The sequence below is a fragment of the Clarias gariepinus genome, chromosome 18 (genome assembly GCF_024256425.1).
Source record: "Clarias gariepinus isolate MV-2021 ecotype Netherlands chromosome 18, CGAR_prim_01v2, whole genome shotgun sequence".
Classification (NCBI taxonomy): Eukaryota; Metazoa; Chordata; class Actinopteri; order Siluriformes; family Clariidae; genus Clarias; species Clarias gariepinus.
The window spans coordinates 20,537,170-20,557,516 of NC_071117.1; the positions used below are offsets into that span (position 1 = coordinate 20,537,170).

The 20,347-nt window shown below is 38.9% G+C and overlaps 1 protein-coding gene across 1 annotated transcript in view; it reads right to left on the reverse strand.

Moving 5' to 3' along the window:
- rasa3 (RAS p21 protein activator 3) overlaps positions 1-20,347 on the reverse strand; it is a 54,391-nt gene that overhangs the window by 14,658 nt on the left and 19,386 nt on the right. Inside the window, exons 4-7 of the mRNA XM_053477113.1 lie at positions 13,740-13,834; positions 10,880-10,956; positions 1,790-1,870; positions 1,578-1,650 (exon numbers count right to left, since the gene is read on the reverse strand). Coding sequence (XP_053333088.1) covers positions 1,578-1,650; positions 1,790-1,870; positions 10,880-10,956; positions 13,740-13,834 — 326 coding nt within the window. The remainder of the gene's footprint in view (positions 1-1,577; positions 1,651-1,789; positions 1,871-10,879; positions 10,957-13,739; positions 13,835-20,347) is intronic.

The following is a 20,347-nucleotide window of genomic DNA, read 5'->3' on the forward strand; positions in this document are numbered from 1 at the left end:
CGCTGGAGGAGATAAAGGCACATTGCTCAAGTGTGGCAATTTGGCAGTGCTGGGGCTCGAAGCCTTCTGATCAGTAACTCACAGCCTTAACCATTTAAGACACCACTTCCCTAAACATAACGCTGCTGATAAACATCTGAGGTGGCACGAGAGGCGCTTTCCATAATGTCCATAAGATCCTGCACAAATTTGAATCTTCACGTTTTAGGCTTAGCAGTTAGTGCTGTCACCTCACACCTCCAGAGTTGGGGGTTTAAATCTCACATCTAGTCTGTGTGTGTAGAGTTTCCATTTTTTCCCCATACTTGGTGGGTTTCCTGCAGATACTTTGGTTTTCTTCATGTTGTAGCTTTATTGGTTCTTCCGAATTGCCCGTAGTGTATGATTAAGTGTGTGAATGTGTTCTTGGGGTTAGGGTTAGTGAGTCCTGTGACGGCTTAGCACTTACTCCTGAGTTCCCTGGGATGACCCTGCACAAGATAAGCTGTACAGACGATGGATGAATGAATGGATAGATGATGATGTGCACATCTGGTCTGTCCGTAATCATAATATTACATCCTGTATCTCCTATTCTAAGGCTTTAGCTCAAATGGAAAGTTTTATATGGCAATATGATATTTCACTATTTAACTAGCTGCAGGAGATCTCGGTTGTAGCCCGCACGTGCTGTAGTTGGTGGTGAGGTATGTGGCACTGTGATGAACTCTGGCCTGTAGGGGTCGGCATGTCTGTGTGGCGTGCTTTGTGTGGGAAAGACCGTGACCGTGAGGGGGATGAGATCAATGGAGTGGATTGTGTATCTTGCAGAGATGAAATCAATCCTGCTTCTGTCTTCTCCCGTCCACCAGCCTGTGTGAGCGTGCCAACTGAGCCATTAGACAGTTTTGTCCAGGACAGCCAGCGTGGAGCGGAGCGAAGAGAAGGAGGAAATGAGAAAAGTCAGAGCAGGGTTTTCATGAAGGGAGAGTTATCGTTTTGACTCAGAAGCAGCCCTCACGGGAGTTTAAACATCAACAACTGTGCTGAGGTTTCTCTGAAAGCAGTGGCTCATGAAGCAAGGGCAAGTGCAGGGGTGTGGACCTGTCCTCCTTCCGGTTTGATCCACATGCTTGCATTTTTTTCTGTTTTTTTTTTCCATCCCCAGAGCAGTCAACCACAACTTATCACTTCTTACAATCTGGATTCAGCTTGTTTGTAAACACTGCGTAGACGTCGTTATGTCTGTTTTAAGGAGGTCATGAGGGTGTGGATGCTTGTCAAGCGGAAAACCACAAACAGTAAGCTTTAACAGGGTGACTCAGATTAGTTTACAGGATCTCAGAGAGAACGAAATGTTATCCTGCCGACACTGTTCGCGAAAAAACGCACGCTGGAAATGATCGACTTGTACCGGTTCAATAAAAAGACTAAGTAAAATTCCTTCTGATCTCAGGTTTCACATACTGTACAGTAAGCCGTAACACTAATGGTTCATTGTTTCTGCTGGTTAATGTTCACTTGAGCAGAATACGTTTTAGAGGATCGTAAAAAAAAAAGAAAGAAAAAAAAAAGATGCCCGTGTTCTTTTTCTCTACCTCAAAGTAGAAGACTTCGTCGTACTGAGGGTTGTTGGTTTTCCGCTTGGTCTTGGTCTTTTTGGCTTCCGATCTGTTGGGGATTAAAAGGAAAGAGGAAAAGCAGAGAGAAAAATATGAGAGGTTGCATCCACTTTGCTTTAGAGTTTGTCTGTGCTAGTACTTTTACCAAACATGAGGCGGGTGCTATGGTGGTAGTGGATCAGATTTACCTGGACGGCCCCTGTAAGGACACTGCGGCGTAAGGATCGCACTGTCCGTTAACAATAGGCAAGTCTTGGCACTCTAATACCCTGTGAAAAACGAACAAAACGGAAAAAAAATTTTTAAGGATTAGTAGGAAATTGAAAATAAGTCCTGTTTTACCACCTTGCTCAAACAGCTTACCGTAGCTCAAACTTACAACCAATAGTGTATAGTCCAAGCTGTTTTTTAAACCATGGGGATATCTACAACACCTTGACTTGAAAATAACTACATCACAATTACAGGCACAAACCCAGCAGATCATTTAAGTTGTCTTGACGTTATTGATGTTGATGTTATTGATTGATTATTATGTGGTATTTGAGTCAGAACAACGTCGGCATACCAACGTGGATAAAACACCATCGAAGTTAAGTTTTTTAATTTGCGATCACATGCACAATAAAAATAAGCATGATATCTTGGTGGCTTAGTGGCTAGCACTGTTGCCTTGCACATCACTTCACAGGGTCTGGGTTCGATTCCCAGCCAGGTTTGATCTGCGGGCATGGAGTTTGAATTTTCTCCCCTATGCTTGGTGGGTTTCCTCAGCGTTCTCTGGTTTCCTCCCACAATTCAAAGACATGCAGATTAGGCTAACTGGTATTCCTAAATTGCCCACATGCGTGTGTGCCCTGCGATAGATTACCAGGGTGTACCCCTGGAATAGGATCCAGGCCCCTCCCCTGTACAACAGGATTAAGCGGTATAGAAGATGACTGCGTGAGTTGCCCATGTGAGGTATTTTATTTAACAGACAATTTGCACATCATACAGTATGTGTCAGTTAGAAGCGACATAAAGCGAGTACCGATGAGTTGTGGATGAATCACAAAGACTGTGAAATGATTATCGTTCGAGGCGGAGCAGTGATGTCATGGGACTGCATGTCATACACAGACAAGCTGAACATCGGTTGCAAGAACAGATTTTTCGACACAGACACACGGATATGATACAGCAGTCATATTATGCAACAAGGACAAAAAAAAACAAAAAACTTTTACATGTACCTATTTCCTACTAGTAAAGACATCTTACTAAGTATAGAACAGTCATCAATTAAAATTCAAATAAAAATATTTTAATAGTCCTGGTCAGTTAGTCCCCGTGGGTTGGATGACATTTTCAGTGTCTGTATAAGGTTTGCTTCTTCTGCCAAGTTGAAATAGCTGACTGTCTGACTAATCGCTGCTTACATTAATTACACGCTGCAATGCCGCAAAAAAACAGAGACTAAGCAAAATGAAGAGGATATCATCTGGATGTTGCATTATCCAGTGTGACATCAAACATCCTGACTTTCACAAGCATTGATCTACACTATCCACTTTACTCACATTATTACATATAAATACTGTATGTGTTTTAACAGTACAAAGCTTACTGTATGTTCTAATGCAGGTTGAATTTTATATACTGTACATAAAGAATTAAACACTTTTTGGTATTTCTATTCTTTGCTTTGTGAGATAAAAGTTGTCTGATGGGATGTTTGAAGCAGTGATGCTTGAGAATAAAGAAGCTTATACAAGATCATGGTCAAGATGCCACTCGGACACTTTTTGTTTGAATTTCCCTCCTGGTATGACATCATTCCAAAAAAAAAAAAAAAAAAAAAAAGAATACTTCTCATAACCTCTTCTCTAGCCTAAATCTTGGACAGTGCACTTTCAAGAAAATCTTTGTTTTATGCATTCTGATTGCCCAGTAGCTCATGGCAGCAGTATTTCATTTGTCTTTAAAGCTAAAGTCACTAAACCCCTGTTTTTTGGTACAGAAAGAAGTTCAGGGAAGCCAGAATGCATGATCTGAGCTAGAACATTAACAGACACATTTCTGAGATCTCTAAGGCTTATCTAAAAGCAGTATAATGTGACTTCTTTAATGGTACAGTATGTGGAGCTTTCATTAAGGCCTGTGATTGCTTTGCGTGATCAAATATGATGTCATTTTACAAGACCAGGTGCGTCCCATCCATTGGTGGACACGTTCTTTCTTAATAATGTTCTTATGTTCCAGGAGCATATGTTCTTCCATATGTACTGCTAAAATGACCGGCTTGATGAACAACAAAATGAGGTCAGTTACTTTAATTGGTCTGGACAATTACAATTTTAATTATATATATATATATATATATATATATATATATATATATATGGGTCATTGACGGATAAGACTTTTTAATAGGCCAATTTTAAAATACCAAAAATATGAATATGTTTGGCCATTTTCTAAACATTTGGAATGTAGTGTACACATGCCTTTATAAAGAAAAGTAAAAAATTTTTCATTTTAGTGTTTTTACACTTAAGTTAATAAAACATAGCCTTAAAAAAGTCACCTGGGGCGACCGTAATATATCTCAGAATTCACATTTTTATGTATCATTAAGACTAGTTGAACTCATATCAGTAAGTAGATAAACTGATGAAGAAAGATAAACTTTAGTGCCCTTTTATTTTATGAAAACCATTATTTCACAAGTTTATTCTATAATATCAGAGTCTCCTTCATTATCCAGTTAAAATTAATGGTTATCCCTATAAAAGGAATGAAAAATGGCTGAATTTAGAAAAAAAAAGATAAAATATACAAATAATTATACTTAAACAATTAACTCTATGTATATAATTGATGTATAGAATATGAAAACTACAAATATAGGACATATATCTATCATTTAAAACATTTAGCAGTGGTCGCCCCACATGATACTCAGTCGCCCCATATGATGTTTTCAAGTTTACTCAAGTATAACAGGCTAACGGTTAGCCTCAGAAACCGAACAAGCTTCTTCTAGTGACAAAGCACTATCAAATTTATCATCAAAATATAGATTTGTGGAAAAAAATTATAATTCACAGTTTTGGGGTGGTCGCCCCACATGATGACCAAAAGTGACTACGACATTACAGCAGTTAAAAAACAGCTTTTTCTTACTATATGAGAGAGACTGATTTACTGTACAGTTGTTTCCAGGGGGTCTTCACTTGTGTCTGGCTGATGCAGTATCCCATCCTTGAGATGTTTTTTAAAATAAAAGTCCCAAAATTGTGGTTTGTTGATGGTCGCCCCGGATGAAATGGATAGAATCAACATAATTCGGACAACATTCGTTTGTATATCGTGATAGAAATATATGAGCAAATGCTTTATAGTTTTGTCAATGGATGTAAAACATGTTTAAAATTATGCCAACTAGGAAAAGGGATATATTTAAGTTGATTTAAAGTGTTTTTAAACCAGTTGTCCTAACTAAAGTCAAGGCCGGATGGTCGCCCCATATGGTGTTTTGGCACCTCGGATAGCAGAAAAATGATGAAAAACTTAAAAAATTTGGAAAAGTTAGAGTGGTTTAGTAGGTAAAGAAGGTATAACAAGTAGATGAGAAATTTTTATGTATTTTTTAGTTTTTTCTGCAAAATAAAATTAACCTGGACAGAAAAAGGGGGTGTCACGTCATTGACCCATATATATTTGCTCGCCTGCCTTCACATGCATATAAACTTGAGTAACATCCAAATTCTTAATCAATATGGTTTAATATGATGTTGACCTTGCACCCATTACAGCTATAACAGCTTCAACTCTTCTGAAGGCTTTCCACAAAGTCTAGGAGTGTGTTTATGGAGATGTGTTTAAGCACATTTGTCAGGTCATTTGTCGTTTTTTTGTCGTTCTGTCGCTCATCCGTGTCTTTATGGTCGTTGCTTTGTGCACTGGTGTGCAGTCATGTTGGAACTGGTGTGGGGTTGTTTTTCAGGAGTTGAGCTCGGCCCCTGACATCCAGTGAAAGGAACTCTTAATGGCAGTGCACAAAGCAAGGTGGGAAAGCACACGGATGAGTGACTTTGGTGTGGAAGTACTTGACTTGGCCTGGACCTAGAACCTGACAAATGCATTTCTGGAAGAACGGTCAAAAATTCCCATAAACACACTAAAACTAAACGTTGTGGAAAGCCTTCTCAGAAGAGTTGAAGCTGTTATAGGTTGGACCAACATCCTATTAAACCCTAGGGATTAAGAATTGGATGTTACTCAAGTTTATATGCATGTATGAAGTCATTCTGTTAATGTTAAAAGCCCCACTGAAACAAGACATAATCTAAATTACATGGACAATATAATTTTTAATGTTCGGAAATCATAGACAGCAATTGTGCAACTGAAACTTAAGATAAAATCCCTAAATGAAATTCATAAAAAAAGCTGGAGTCATGAGACAACATGGTGACCCCATAATAGCAAAATTGCAAAACATTTTTATTTATCGAATACCGATGATCTGACTCATAAATGAAATGTTTTTGTATTCACATATCAGCTAAGTAAATCATATCACTTTGGTTTTTCAGCCAACGTTTTTTTTTTGGCTAATAACTCAATTAGAGAGGAATATCTAAGGGATGCTGGCATTTTTTCGAACAGGCAGACGATGCACAGTCATGTCACTGAGTGTATTTTTGGACGTTGTTGCCTGGGCAGCAATCTGGAACTAATCAGATTACTCTTCACTCATTTCCCCAATAAAAGCTGATCCAGCCGGTCCAGACCCAGAAGGTTTTGAGGGACTAAAGAGAGCTGGAATTAACACTGGTCTAGATTGAGACACAAGACAGACTGCAGGACGGGTCGGTATTCATTACGGTACTATTCTCACATGGCATGTTCTTTATCTTATCTGACAGAAAATAAAGATACTAAATAGGTATATCTGATTATAACCTTAGACTTTAATACGTTAATAACTGAGCAGTTTCCTGCTATCGCATCAGACATCTAAATGCTGACTTTATAGTTAAGAGTCTCTTTTCCACACCTGAGTGAGAACGGTTTTGACCTCTGTGATGATGATAACAAAAGATCTTAAAGCCCTTAAGTCCTCTGACTGACTGTCTACCGGCACAAACATGCTGATATTGTGGGAATCTTCGTCACGCCTCTCTTAATTTGTTCTGCTCTTTCTCTCTGGCAGTATCTTGTAAGCATGCTATTGAACATGTTCTTGCTTTTCCTGTGTCATTACCACACATACTCTTTATACCAGGTGTGTCAGGCCATCTGGTGTGAAAACAACACACCTGGACATTACCCGATTGGCACCTGAAGGTTCCCTGCATTAGAGTCATTCTTAGGTTAAGGTCGGTGTGAACGGTCACATGTTCGTCGCTTGTTTATTGGTGTCCTCTGCGTTCTCTGGTCACCTACACGGACAAGTGATTGAAAGCATCCTGACTACAGATTCCATCTTAATGCATTTCATGGACGCTGATGCAATATCGTGTGTGTTTGAATGCACCTCCGTTTAATCAAACTATATATATCTTTCTAACATGTGCAAAGTGGTTCTGTCCGCTGTGAAGTGTTTAATCTGCCAGAAATGTAGCAGAAGAAAAATAAAAAGTATTTTCTTTCAACTTTGAGGTTATTTTCTAATAAATCCCGCCGTCTGCTCTATGACTGGTTACAAGCCTTGAGTCGTCTATGATCAGTCAGTGCCTCCTCCTCCTCCAGAGACCCAGCTGATGAAAATCTGAAGTGAACCCAGGTGAGCGAGCGTTGTTCTAACAGAAGTTTACCGATCAGGAATGTAAGCAAAATTTCCTTCCTGGAAAACTCCTCACGTCACTTAATGCTACTCCTACGTGAGTCAAACATCCGCAGAAAGAATATATTCATTCCCGTCAGGAGGGAACATTTATGTGGTTAATGTTTACCTATTGAACATATTTTAAAGGTTTACACAACCCCTCTCATTCCGATTAACAATACATCCTGGTCAGACTGTTCTAATCGAGGTGTTTACGAGGCGTGTTTTTTGCTGCATTATTGACTATTTTTTGGGGGTGCGTGATCCGATTGTTTCTCTCCTGTCGTAATAAACACATTATTTCTGCAGATGTTCGCTTCACGCGGGGGTAAGATAAGTTGATGTGACGAGGTTCCAGAAAGAACATTTTGCTTACATTCCTGATCGGTAAAACTGCGTCAGAGCGACTTTTGCTCGCCTCGTCTTGACTTCATTGATGCAGTAAAGGTGTGCGTCTAGATTATTTTCTAAATGAGCGTGAATAACACTAGAGTGTGAATGAGAATGAGTCAGAAATAATTTGACGACGATGAATGAATGGCTTTTAAAACCACCGACACTAATCACACTAAACACTAATCAGCGTAAGGTCTGATTTACGATTACGATTAGACGGAAAATTTAAATGTTGGTCTCCTGTTAGGATTTACATATCGGGCCATGATAATATGTAGTGTTTCGGTTTCACTTCCCTTTCTCACAAGGTTTCTTTAGACCTTACCCTTTCACGATAAAGGAAGTGATGAACACTCAAAAGTAGTCTAGTGCTCTAAGGAATGATAACCGACAAGCCACAAAGAGCACTAGGCTTTACAAAAAAAAAAAAAAGAAAAAAACTAATTCTAAATAATTTGTCTTTACAATTGCAGTTTGAAATGTGATATTCGCTCATAGTTTAAGTGTGTGCACTGATTTATTCACAAGAGAAAACCAACAGCCACTTATCAAAGCGAAGCGTCAAACCCTAACAAGCTGGTTCATGAAAATGTAACAAAGAGCACAGATGTGAGTAAGACAGTACCGGGTAACGTTCACTGCGTCATGTCATTTCCAGAAAATGATAGATAAGCTAATATTTTTGAGCTCAGCGCTGAATCTTACAGACTCGCAAGATGACTGACATCATCACTGTGTCTGACGCAAAGACATGTCCTGCTGACTCGCTCTCATTCACGCTCGGATATTATTCATGCTCATTCACATAATAACTCAGAAATACACACTTTTACTGCTTCTATGTAATGATGGCTCTGTTTCTCTCACTCTCTTTCTCTTACAATATATATGTAATTGAGCGATTCTTTTCATGAGTCTTCTGGTCCGAGCCGTTCGTTCTTTTGTCATGTGACACTGCGTAGCGTCTATGAGAGACACGTGACAGAAGAATGAACGACTCGAACCAGAAGATATGAGAGGTGAGCTGCTCATTCTGTTTATTATAATTTGTCCTTAGCTGCATTGTAACATTTTCGTTACTGGAATCAGAGTCAAGATGTGTGTATGTAGACATGTTTATGAAAATTGTAACATTTTATTTCTGTTTAAAAGAAAAAAAGATTTGTTCATTTTGATGACCGAGATTCAAAGAACCGAGTCACTGAAATGATCCAAACTTTCCATCACTACTGTGTGTGTGTGTGTGTGTGTGTGTGTACACATTGTTTATTATTGTTGCACATAAAAATCATCTCATGACCTTTTGGTATTTTCTTTAACTTTACATGTGTGTTAAAGATGTACAGGCTGTGTGTGAGTGTAATGAGTGTTTAGACAGGTTAATATGGCCCCAGCACTTCCAGTCTGATTAGCCTGTTTATGTAACACCCATAAATACACTCAGACATGACGTACAACAATGATCCGTTGGTGCTGCCAGAGAAGAAACACATTACACAACAATACCACAACAGAAACACCTCGACAAACGGCCCATTCTTGCGATCACTTGAAAAAATGTCTAGAATCAAACCAAGTGTGGGGTTTGAGCTGGCCTGAGCTGACTGCAACCTGATTAGATCTTTTACGGTCGTAGCCTCAAAGTTTCGACGTGATTCCTCTCATCAAACAGACGGAACTGTCACCTGCTTGATGCTTTTTTTTTTTTTTTCTGTAAAAAATCTAGAGACTGTTGTGTGATCAAATCCCAGGAGAGCGGCGGATTCTCAAATACTCTAACCAGCCCATCTGGCGCCAACGTCAATCTACAGTCACAGTCACTGAGATCACAGTGGATTTTCCTCATTCTGAAATTTACATTAAAGGTCCCATATTTTACTATTTCTTTTTTTAAGTAAACATAGGTGTCAGGACTACCGAAGGTGTGTTTGTGTGAGTGTGTGTTAAATCTTCAGCTAAACTATCCATCAGATAATGCTTTTTTTTTCTACAAAAATCTCAAACTCCCTTTTTTTCCTCCTTATTCAAACGCACCATTTCAGTGTAAAAGTAAATAAGCTACTGCTGAGCCGCGAACCCCCAAGAGGACAGCAAGCAGAGCTGAGCACCAAGCTGGGAGGGGCGTGGGAGGATGGATTGGGGATGGGGGGAGGTATATCTCCATATATTTATGAGGTCCCACTGGGGACGATACCTAATTGGCTTAATTTTAAAGATTTTAAAGAAAATTTTAGACTTAAAAGTAAATAGATTAGGAATTATTATGATTTTTGCACAACGGATGCATGATTTTACTGTTTTGCAGTAAGTGTTTGAATGAGCAGGTTATTTAAAGTGAGTGCACACTGTACATTTGGCTTAAAAGAACATTTAAGGTGTAGCTCTGTACATATTTGAAGTGCATCAACATCATACATCTTCGCATTCTCACGAGACTAATCCATGCTCCAACATGAAAATATAGAATTTCTGGGCTAATTAATGATCTGCTAGATTGTGCGATGTTGATATTGTGCACAAAGACAAAAAAGTCAACAAAAAAAAAAGAAAGAAAGAAAGCTGCTCCCTAGAGAATGCTGTTTTGTTGTGAGCCATACAACAAAACTACAACAGAAATACAAATACAAAAGTAGAAACATACGGCAGAGGGAATAAAAAAACAAAAAAACGAAACCTATTCGACTCTTGTGCTACTCTGCAATGTAGCTGGTGAACATGTTCACAGATCTGAGATCTTTCTACATCCAGCACAAACAGAGCCTTATAATAACAAAGGAGCGAGAGTAATTAATGAAGCCGGAGACGTCTGGTTTGTTCTCTTTGTTCCTTTTATATTCGAGATGGAAATTCAATGCAGCAGGAGTTGCTGTGAGCCGTTTGTCAGATTTCTCCCCCCAAAAAAACGCATCTCTTTTTGGAATCCAAACCGCCTCTGAACTGGATTGGATTTCCAACATGACCGGTCAGGTAAATGACATTGGCAGTGTTGCTATTGGCTGACGGTGAGGTGAGGGGGGGGGGTTGTATGGGGAGTGCAGGGGGGACCGGGGATTGGCTGACTCACCGGGTTGCCAGCTTGTGGCAGACGACTCCGCTGTCCGTGATGACCTCGCTCAGACGCAGCTCCAAGTGAACCTTTCCCTGTGGAGGATGGGATGGCGTTACCATGGATACACACAGCACCCGAATAAGAAGAAGGGGAAAAAAAAGTGAATGAGGGAACGAAGAAGAAGAAGACTCCAGGCAAATGTGTGTGTGTGTGTTTGAGACAGAGAGAGAAGGTATGTGGAGAGTCACTCGCTTCGTCATGGTGTGAATGAAGTGTGAGATTAGGTTTGTGGACAGCTGTTTTTTTTTTTATGTCTGAGATTATATTTGGAGAACGAAACTTTGCTATATCGTCGGCTAAATGTACTAATTGTATCCGTAAATGTGTGTGTGTGAAAACCCTCAGAGGGATGCACTGTCAAACTCCAGCCGACATCATCAATACGCAAATGAGACGTGACAGGCGTCAAGGGACTCTCTCTCTCTTTCTTTCTCTCCCTCACACACACACACACACAAACAATGTGTTCTCTATGACTGGACGAAGATGCTTCATTTTTCTTCTCCATTTCAGCCCATTCCCCTCTCTCTCTTTCTCTTTCTCTCACACACACTTCCTTTTTTCACAGTCACGAATGAATACGGCTGTGTTACTGGAGATCCGCTTTAGGGCAAATCCAGCCCTCTGAATAATACAGATGTTTCTTTCCGTCTGAGAGAGAGAAAGAGAAAGAGAATGCATCTGTGTGTGGAACATTTCTTTGAACCGAGTCAGGATGCCTTCGAGTTTGCGGGGTGCTGAACTTATCTCACAGACGCTAATCTCATTTTTTTTTTTTTTAAGTCCAGTTCGTGGCAAATATCCTTTAGGTTTGTTAAATCCCCTCTACACTGCACACACGCACATGAAGACAAGGTGCAGTCTTTAACAGATTCGGAGTGAGGAAATGTCTGAGTATGACTCATTCTTGCGGTCGCTCCTAGCCGTTGTCTGATCACTCAAACGGGAGCAGCGTTCAACGTCTGATCTGTTCTGTATCTATGTTAATTTACTGTTTTAAATGATTGAGCGCTACAAGCACTTTTTTTTACACAGCTAGCCTGATGTCTGCCTTCGTCTCACTGACCGCCCCCCTCTATAAGTATTCACCTTATTTATCTGGGACAGTTTAAGGGCTAGTGTGTTTAAGGATCACATTGAGCCCTTAAGCAGGACCTGAAACCCACAATCTGATCCTCTGACCTGCTGGACTGGACACTTAGAGCTGCACACATTTTTAACGCTAGTTCTCTAATACTATTATATATACTAATATTATACAACACGATTAATAAATATTATAGCAATGAATTATAAATAAATTTGTTTGATTCAATAGCACTAATGTTTAATGTCTGCTTTGTAATTCTTCCAGGTTTTGAATGAATAAAAACTCTTTTTTTATAAAGTATTAAATAAACATTAAAATACGGTGTAATTTGAGTCATTAATTGTTTTTATATGTACATACATATGTACACTACCGGTCAAAATTTGGACACACTTTTATTTTTCAGTTTTTTTTTTTCATTCTACATTGTAAAGCAATTCTGAGGGTGTCCAAAATGTCCAATAATCTCTTCTGACCAGTGGATATTGAGAATACTACTACTTATTTACTTACAAGCTACTTATGATCTGTAAATCCTTTATGACGGCTCTAATATGAGGTGCTGTTTGTAAATTGGTGATTTCCCGAGACTGATAACATTAAATAAACTTCTCCTCTTTAGCAGAGGTAAGGTTCGCTCTGGCCTAGCTGGAATGATCTTTATGAGACACCTGACTGACTGTTAAGTACTTTCCCCTCTGTGCTGTGATTAAAGACTGTAGAACCCCAGGGGCGTGGAGTGACACATATAGTTAAACGCCCTAGTGCTGTTACTGTCTATTCACATCCCTCATGGACCTACAGTATAATTATATACAGTTGACCCCCAGCAAAGTCGCAGTTTAAAGTTCTCGGCCTCTGTCGTTCGCGTATTTAACTAGGAATTAAGATTTAACTTAGAACAAACTAATAAGTGTTAACCACAAATATTCTGGCAATATATATATATATATATGTATATATATATATATATATAACTTTTCATGCATTTTGACACTAAACTATTAAGAACAATATAATTTACAAATGTAGTAAAAAAATATTAATGTAAATTTAGCTAAATTTCGATAAAAAAAAAATATAGTATAAATGTTTCAATACTGTAGAGAGAACTCAAAGCGTATTTACCCTACAGTACTGATACTAAAGAAAACACGCTTGCATGAATTACAATACATATAGAGGGGTAACATCTGTATTTTACATTCTAGCACTGCAGGAGACACAGCGGTACAGTGTACAGTACTGTACAGTATACCGGTTTATCTTTACATTCAGTTTTTTTAAAGGGTAATGTATTAATTGTATTAATCTGAGTTTGAAATTGTTCTTTTACAATTTGTAGAAACGCAACTGTGAATTTCGGGGGTCGACTATACTCTATTTGTTCTCAAAGCAATCATCAATTTTTAGACCATTTGAAAAAAGCTTACCTAAATCATTTGTAAACGTTTCTTTATTTTTTTGTAAAAAATTAAAGTGTAAATCAATTCTAAATTTAAAAAATAATAATAATAACTGATTCACTGAATTGATTCAGCAAAAAAAGACTGGTTAAATCGCATAATCAATTTAGTTGCATGACTTTATTAAATATTGCAAAGAAATCAATAAAGTGCAGCATTAGTTAGAGGAGGAGGCTGTAAGACGTTGGCGATGTTTCGGACCATGCTCGGGGAATACAATTGGAGTAGGTGAGAGGAGGGAGGAGGAGAAGTTACTGACCTGCACTTCAGAGTCTGCGCTGACCGGCTGCAGCTGGAACCAGGTGTCTTTCCCATGATACTTCTGCAAGTCCTCCTTCTTCACCGCCACCTTGCCTGTGGGCACACAACCAAAGAAAGCTCTACTAACCAGTCTGGACACATGGAATATTCCCAGTTACACAATATCATGCGGCCTAGTGGAGGAGAATGTCTTCTGGTGCGGCAAATTAAAAAAGACAATGGATGTGCACAAATAGCACTTTTAATTACAGCGACTGCCACTCGTGCCGTGCATGCTCTGGTCTGAACTGCTATTAAAAGCAATTTGTCACAGACTAGACATGCACAGAACTGTTAAGCTCACAGAACTCTGACTGCAGGTTAAAATGCTTTCTAACTTAAAAAATATCTTTCCCCGCATGCTGTATGCTTGACATTAATTTACTCTCTAACCTCTCAGCTAAGCGGATGTGCCTAAGATTGCAAGATAATAATATTAAGCATGTTAAATGCTATCATAACAGGGCGGTCCAGAGACAGACAATCATCTCTGATGAACCTGCTGCATTAAATAATGTGGAATACAATTATCATGTGTTTCAGATCAGGAAAACACAGCTGGTTACTGAGGAGTTAATGGTTAATGGTGGCTCTAGCATCATTTTATATACAGGACATACGAACAGACCGCGGATCTATGGACATTCGTAGATGCGAACAAATCGCAGAAGTAGATCATGTGTATTGTAAACACTGCAGTGCACCAGTTACCAAATTTTACAATTATATACAATATTTTCAGTGTGTAAGTGAATGTTTAAAATGTCTACAGTCTGGTACATTGTATGTATATTTGTGTCAAAGGTGTTTAAGACTCACTGTCTGACTTACAAACAAATCCAACTTACAAACGTGCTCCCATAATAGAACTGGTTTGTAAGTCAGAACTGTGACCAAGTAACGCTGTTTCTCAATCTCAATCCTTATTTTCTTTTGTAGTATAATATTTGTCTCTATTTCTCTTTTTGGTTTGTACTCTCAGGTTCTTCTCTCAGCCCTGTCTTGTCATTTCTTTACACTCACTGTGTAGTCAGACTTTCATCATGACTGACGTTGCCATGCGATGACATCACCTTAAGAGCGATTTTCCATTCGTAACAAACGATCTGACACAGTGTGCCTGGAACACTTTAATCTATACTCCCATAGAAAATGAAGTATCTAACATGACTCTTAAAATGGAGAGTCTAGCTCTAAGCCTGGTAAAGTAACTGAAAATAATGAAATCAGCAATGAGAACCGGGCTGGGAGATCCCGGAGCGCAGATTTGGAGCGTTTAAGAGTGGCAGACGAGTGGACAATTTCTTTTCTTTCTTCTACTGATTTAGTGTTCAAATTTCTACTCACTCACTAGGTAACTCCACCCGTCAGATGACAGCTATGAACATCGCTCATGCTATTTGAGTTGTGAATCATAGGAAAACTCATGATCTGATTTGATTCCATAAAACCAATGTTCATTGTCTGATTGTCTTAAGTAGCTATATTTTTTATAGATATTAAAGTAGTATCTCTTGTATTAAAATTAAAACACAAACTTTTTGTGTTTTTAATTGTTTAAATGTCTTGACTCATACAAATAATAATCTTTATTTTTCCTGAGAATCTTCTGCACCACACTCCAGTCCTGTAGGTGGTAGTATAGCAGCAACCACACATAAACTCCAAAAGAAGAAGACAAAGTGTATCACAAAGTGTATCACCAAACCAGTTTGCAAGGAGATGCAAGAGGCGTCTATTTTCACCAAAATCCATACTATGTTTTGAAGAAATTTGTAAAAAAAATTTAAAAAAAATCATATGGAACAACAAAAAGACTTTATTGCAAAGATTTCATTGCAAAATCCATAAAATCGCACTGCTCTGGATTATATGACAGATGCTTTTCTGCAGCGTGGATCTGACAGCCGCTTCTTCAACCTTTCCTTGACTTCTAAGAACCAGGCATTATCGTTCTCCAGGATGTTCTGCATTACTGTGACCAAGTCACTCTAAATCATTAATAGATATGTTGTCCTAAATCATGAAGAACTTCGGCTATTATACGGAGTACGGCTTCCACTGGGCCTGGTCTAAAGATCGTAATGTTGATGTTGAAACTTCAAACATGCCTGCACCAAAGAGTTTTAACATCAGGAAATGATGATGCGATTTTTATATACACACTAGTTGGCAGCCACCTTTTAAAATAGCGTTTGTTATTCGAACCCTGGGATTAGACACCTTTTGTCTAACATGTGTGACAGAGAGCGCCTAGTTGATGCCAGTCTCACAGACTTCCTAGTGACACTTGAGGATATTTGAGCAAATTTACAGCTGGATTTAACCAGAGAGTAATAAATCTTATCTTCTATCATCTCATCATAATTATAAAAATATCATGCTTTTGAACATTTTGTATATTTCGTAACTTGCACAGGAAAGAGTGAAACGTGACCAAAGCCAAGCTGTTGCCGTCTGCCATCTTACAATCTGACTATCTGACAGCAGGTTTGTTCACAGGAAATGCTGCGAGATCCCAAGTCCTGATAATCAGCAGCATAAGCTATAGCTCGATATTTGTGACCAGAATCTGACAAAGTGTGGTGTCAATTTGAGAAGTTTCAAAACAAACTGATAACTCTCTCTCTCAATCACAAACACACACATATGGCACACAGTGTTTTTTGTAAGTGTAAGTGTTTTGCTCTTGACTCCAGGCTCCGGAATGAAGAAAACGGCACTGAAGCCTTAAATACACTCATTATCATAAAGCTGACATTCATTAACACTAGAGAAAGCAGAGGAAACAGAGAAACAGCAAAATAGAGCGAGAGAGAGAGAGAGCGAGAGAGAACAATGTTCTGGCAGATCAAACGTGTTGCTCACACAACCCTAAACCAACATCTGTTGGCATCGCTCCGCTTCTGACGCTTGCAAACAACCACCACATTGGCACGCTCGCATGTTGTAAAAACGGTGTGTGTGGCAGAGAAAGAGGCTGATACTTTCAGAGAGGGATGTAAAAATGCATTATTATTTTAATTACATTTCATGTATTTTTAACCTGTAAAACAATAGGAATAAACTTTTTTGTTGTATTCGAGTATGTGGTACTTGGGTACACCTGCTTCCCTACAATGAAGTGATTCTCTACAGAGCCTGCTTGTGTTCAGCTGTCTCATAAATACATAAACATCTTTAATAAACTGAAACTGAGCTAGGGCTTCACTTTTATCAACAACCCATGTCATGACTTTTACTTATACATGTTTATAATCAGGTAAGTTTTAAAAAAATAAGCCATTCTCATCTCCTCCTCATCTCCTAGAGTTCTAACTTTCTCTATTCTGCTGTTTCTCTGCTTCCTCTGCTTTCTCTAGTGTTAATGAATGTCAGATTTATGATAATGAGTGTATTTAAGGCTGCAGTGCCATTTTCTTTATTCCGGAGCCTGGAGTCAAGAGCTAAACACTTACACTTACAAAAAATACTGTGTGCCATATGTGTGTGTTTGTGATTGAGAGAGAGTTATCAGTTCGTTTTGAAACTTCTCAAATTGACACTACACTTTGTCAGATGTCATGTTGTGATGGAAAGTGATGGCCAAAAGTATAAAGACACCATACAATGATCAGCTATAAACTTACAGAAAAAAAAATATGGCAATATATTGTGTGCTACTAGTGGTGCTACTAGTGCTTATATTTATTAATATATTGCTATTGAATTTCTCTCTCTCTCTCTCTCTCTCTCTATATATATATATATATATATATATATATATATATATATATGCTATGATACAAAAAACATTATATTTATACTTATAATTGTTTTATTGAAACATTATTGAAACTTTTTGTTCTAACTACATTAACATATAAGCATATTGTAAAAAATATATAAATAAATAGATATATTCAATTAAATTTAATATATTATGAAGTATATTGTTGAATATAAAATTACATACATTAAAATATTTCACAATATATGAAAAATGGCAATTCCTTATGTATTTTAAATATATTGTAATTTTAAAACAATATATTATTCCGATAAAGTATATTGTGAATATATTTTTTGTATATTAGTATCTTTCTTTCTGTTAATTATTAGTTAGTATCAGTTAATGTAGCAACAAGGAGTGTTAATATTATTAAATCTTTTACATTTACCAATAAGAACACTAAATAATTTAATATATTGACAGTTAACCTATGGAGAAATATATTTTCTTTGTGTAAATAACAACATTAATACATTAACATTAATTATTAATTATATACCAGGAAACTGATGACAGAATCCTGAACCTGTCCGGTCCGACCCCAAGTAAAAGACAACTAAGAAAAATCCACCAAAAAAAAAGTCAAGGCTGGCTTCGACAGAAAGGCACCAGAACACACAGTGCACCCCAGTCCATCACACCAGGGGTCCGGCAGGGAGAGAGAACCCAAGACTGCTAATCAGGTCTCCAAACCGCATGGCATCAGATAATGCTAGCAACACACTGATAACTCAAAGCTGTTTTCACATGAGGCATGTTTGATCCGTACTATTCCCCCCCTCCCCCACTGCTCAGCGTTCACATTGTTTTTTTTTGTGCTCCGTTCTCTGGGACAATTGTGTAGTTCCACCCTCCAAAAGATCAGGTGGCAGTATGCACCGACGAGTTTGTGAGTCGCCATTAAATATTAAAGAGAAGTCAACTTTCACACTATGCCTACAATTAAGCCCTATTCGGACGGGACTAGTTTTACAGGGGGTCGAAATTTCTGTTTCACAGACGTAACTGTAAAAAATTCTAACTCAAACGTCGTTTGAAAAACTAGTCCTGTTCGAAAAGGGCTTTAGAGATATTTTTTGGGGGAAATACTTCCTACTTTATCAGCTACGACTGTGCAGGTCAGAGGATAAGCCTGGCGCGTGCTCTCCGCACAGAGATTTCAGAGAAGACCGCCCGCACTGACGATGCCGCTTCTAAACCGCGATCTACTTCTGTCCTCTGGTTTCCACAGTATCGTTCTCTTTAAAGCGAACTCAGACACGGTTTCCAGGGCAGAACGATTGTTTTCTCACTGATCATAATGAACCAAGAAACGATCCGAGTTCCCTAAAGTGAAAACGTCATCTGTTTATTTTTTCCACAGTTAAAATTTGGCTTCTAATGATTTAATTTTTCATCCATCCATCTGGGAACCTTTGTAGTCCAACTAAGGGGGCCCTGGAGGCTAGTGGTGACTATTGCATTTATTCCCATTTTGCATGATCATGGTTTGGACCTCCAGTCAACATTCACACAAACTACAGGCAATTTATAAACGCCAATTAGTCTAATTTGTATGTCTTTGGACTGTGGGAGGAAACCAGAGAACCTGAATGAAACCCATCAAGCACAGGGAGAACTTGCGAACTTCATGCGCACAGTCCCGATGCGGGAATCGAACGCGGGACCTGGAGGTGTAAGGTGACAGTACTAACCACTAAGCCACTGTGGCGCCTTAATATTTTCGAGAATATTTTAAATGCTGGTCTCTCTGCTGTATGCGATATCTACAGTTCAGGAAGTGTTACATAAAACTTCACAACTTCAAACTAATTTAACCAACAAATAAACGGGGTCCAATTTTACTAACAAGCAGTGACTGTTACAGGATTTTCACCAGTCTTTCCACTCTTCACCATTGTTTGGTAACACATCGAGGCCTGGGGCTGTTTGCTCACCATGTTAGTCAGAGTGCTCTCGGGTTGGAGTTTACTGAGGAGTAGGTCTGATTGGACACTTTTTCCTGCTGTGATGTTAACACCAAGCTCTTACGGGCTTAATCGCAGCTGCTTCAAAACATAGAAACATGCTCAATGCTGTTCTCAACACCTTCTCCCTGCCCCCACAACCCCCCTGTGTGCTCTTTTTCTCTCTCTCTCTCACACACACACACACACACACACAAACTCTAATGAGCACAGCTGTGGTAAATGTTTGACACATGAGACGGCCCACCCTTCTCCTGCTCACTCCATCTTCCTTCCTCTTTTCTTTACCTTTTTGTCTCTCCTCAATTATTATTTCCTCCAGTAACACACACACACAAACACACACACACACACACACACACACACACACACACAAACACAAAGAAAGAAAGTCAAGGAAAAAAGAAAAAAATAATGGCTCTGTGTTGTTAAAGTGAAAGCTGTTAAAACACTGTCACATATTATATCGGGTATAACTCCGCCCACACAGCCATATTTAATAAAGAAGTTGAGTCTGGGTCGGGTCGAGGGGCGTCTGTGGCATGGCGTGTTGTCGTTTGTTCCAGGTATAAAGCCTGTCTCGGCCCGAGCGCTGATGTCAGAGGCACAGAAAGTAGCGTGAGACCGTGAGTGTGAGATAAGTAGGGAGACCTCACACACGCTCAGTGGGGTGAAACCGAGTGTAGGCATCGCTTCTCTCAAACACACACACACACACGTACCAAGGGAGCTCAGAAAGCTGTGGTCTCAAATGCTGAATGCGTGATACGGCTTCAAACAACTCGAAGGCAGCTCAGATTGACCAGAACGTAATGCGGAGGGGTAAGA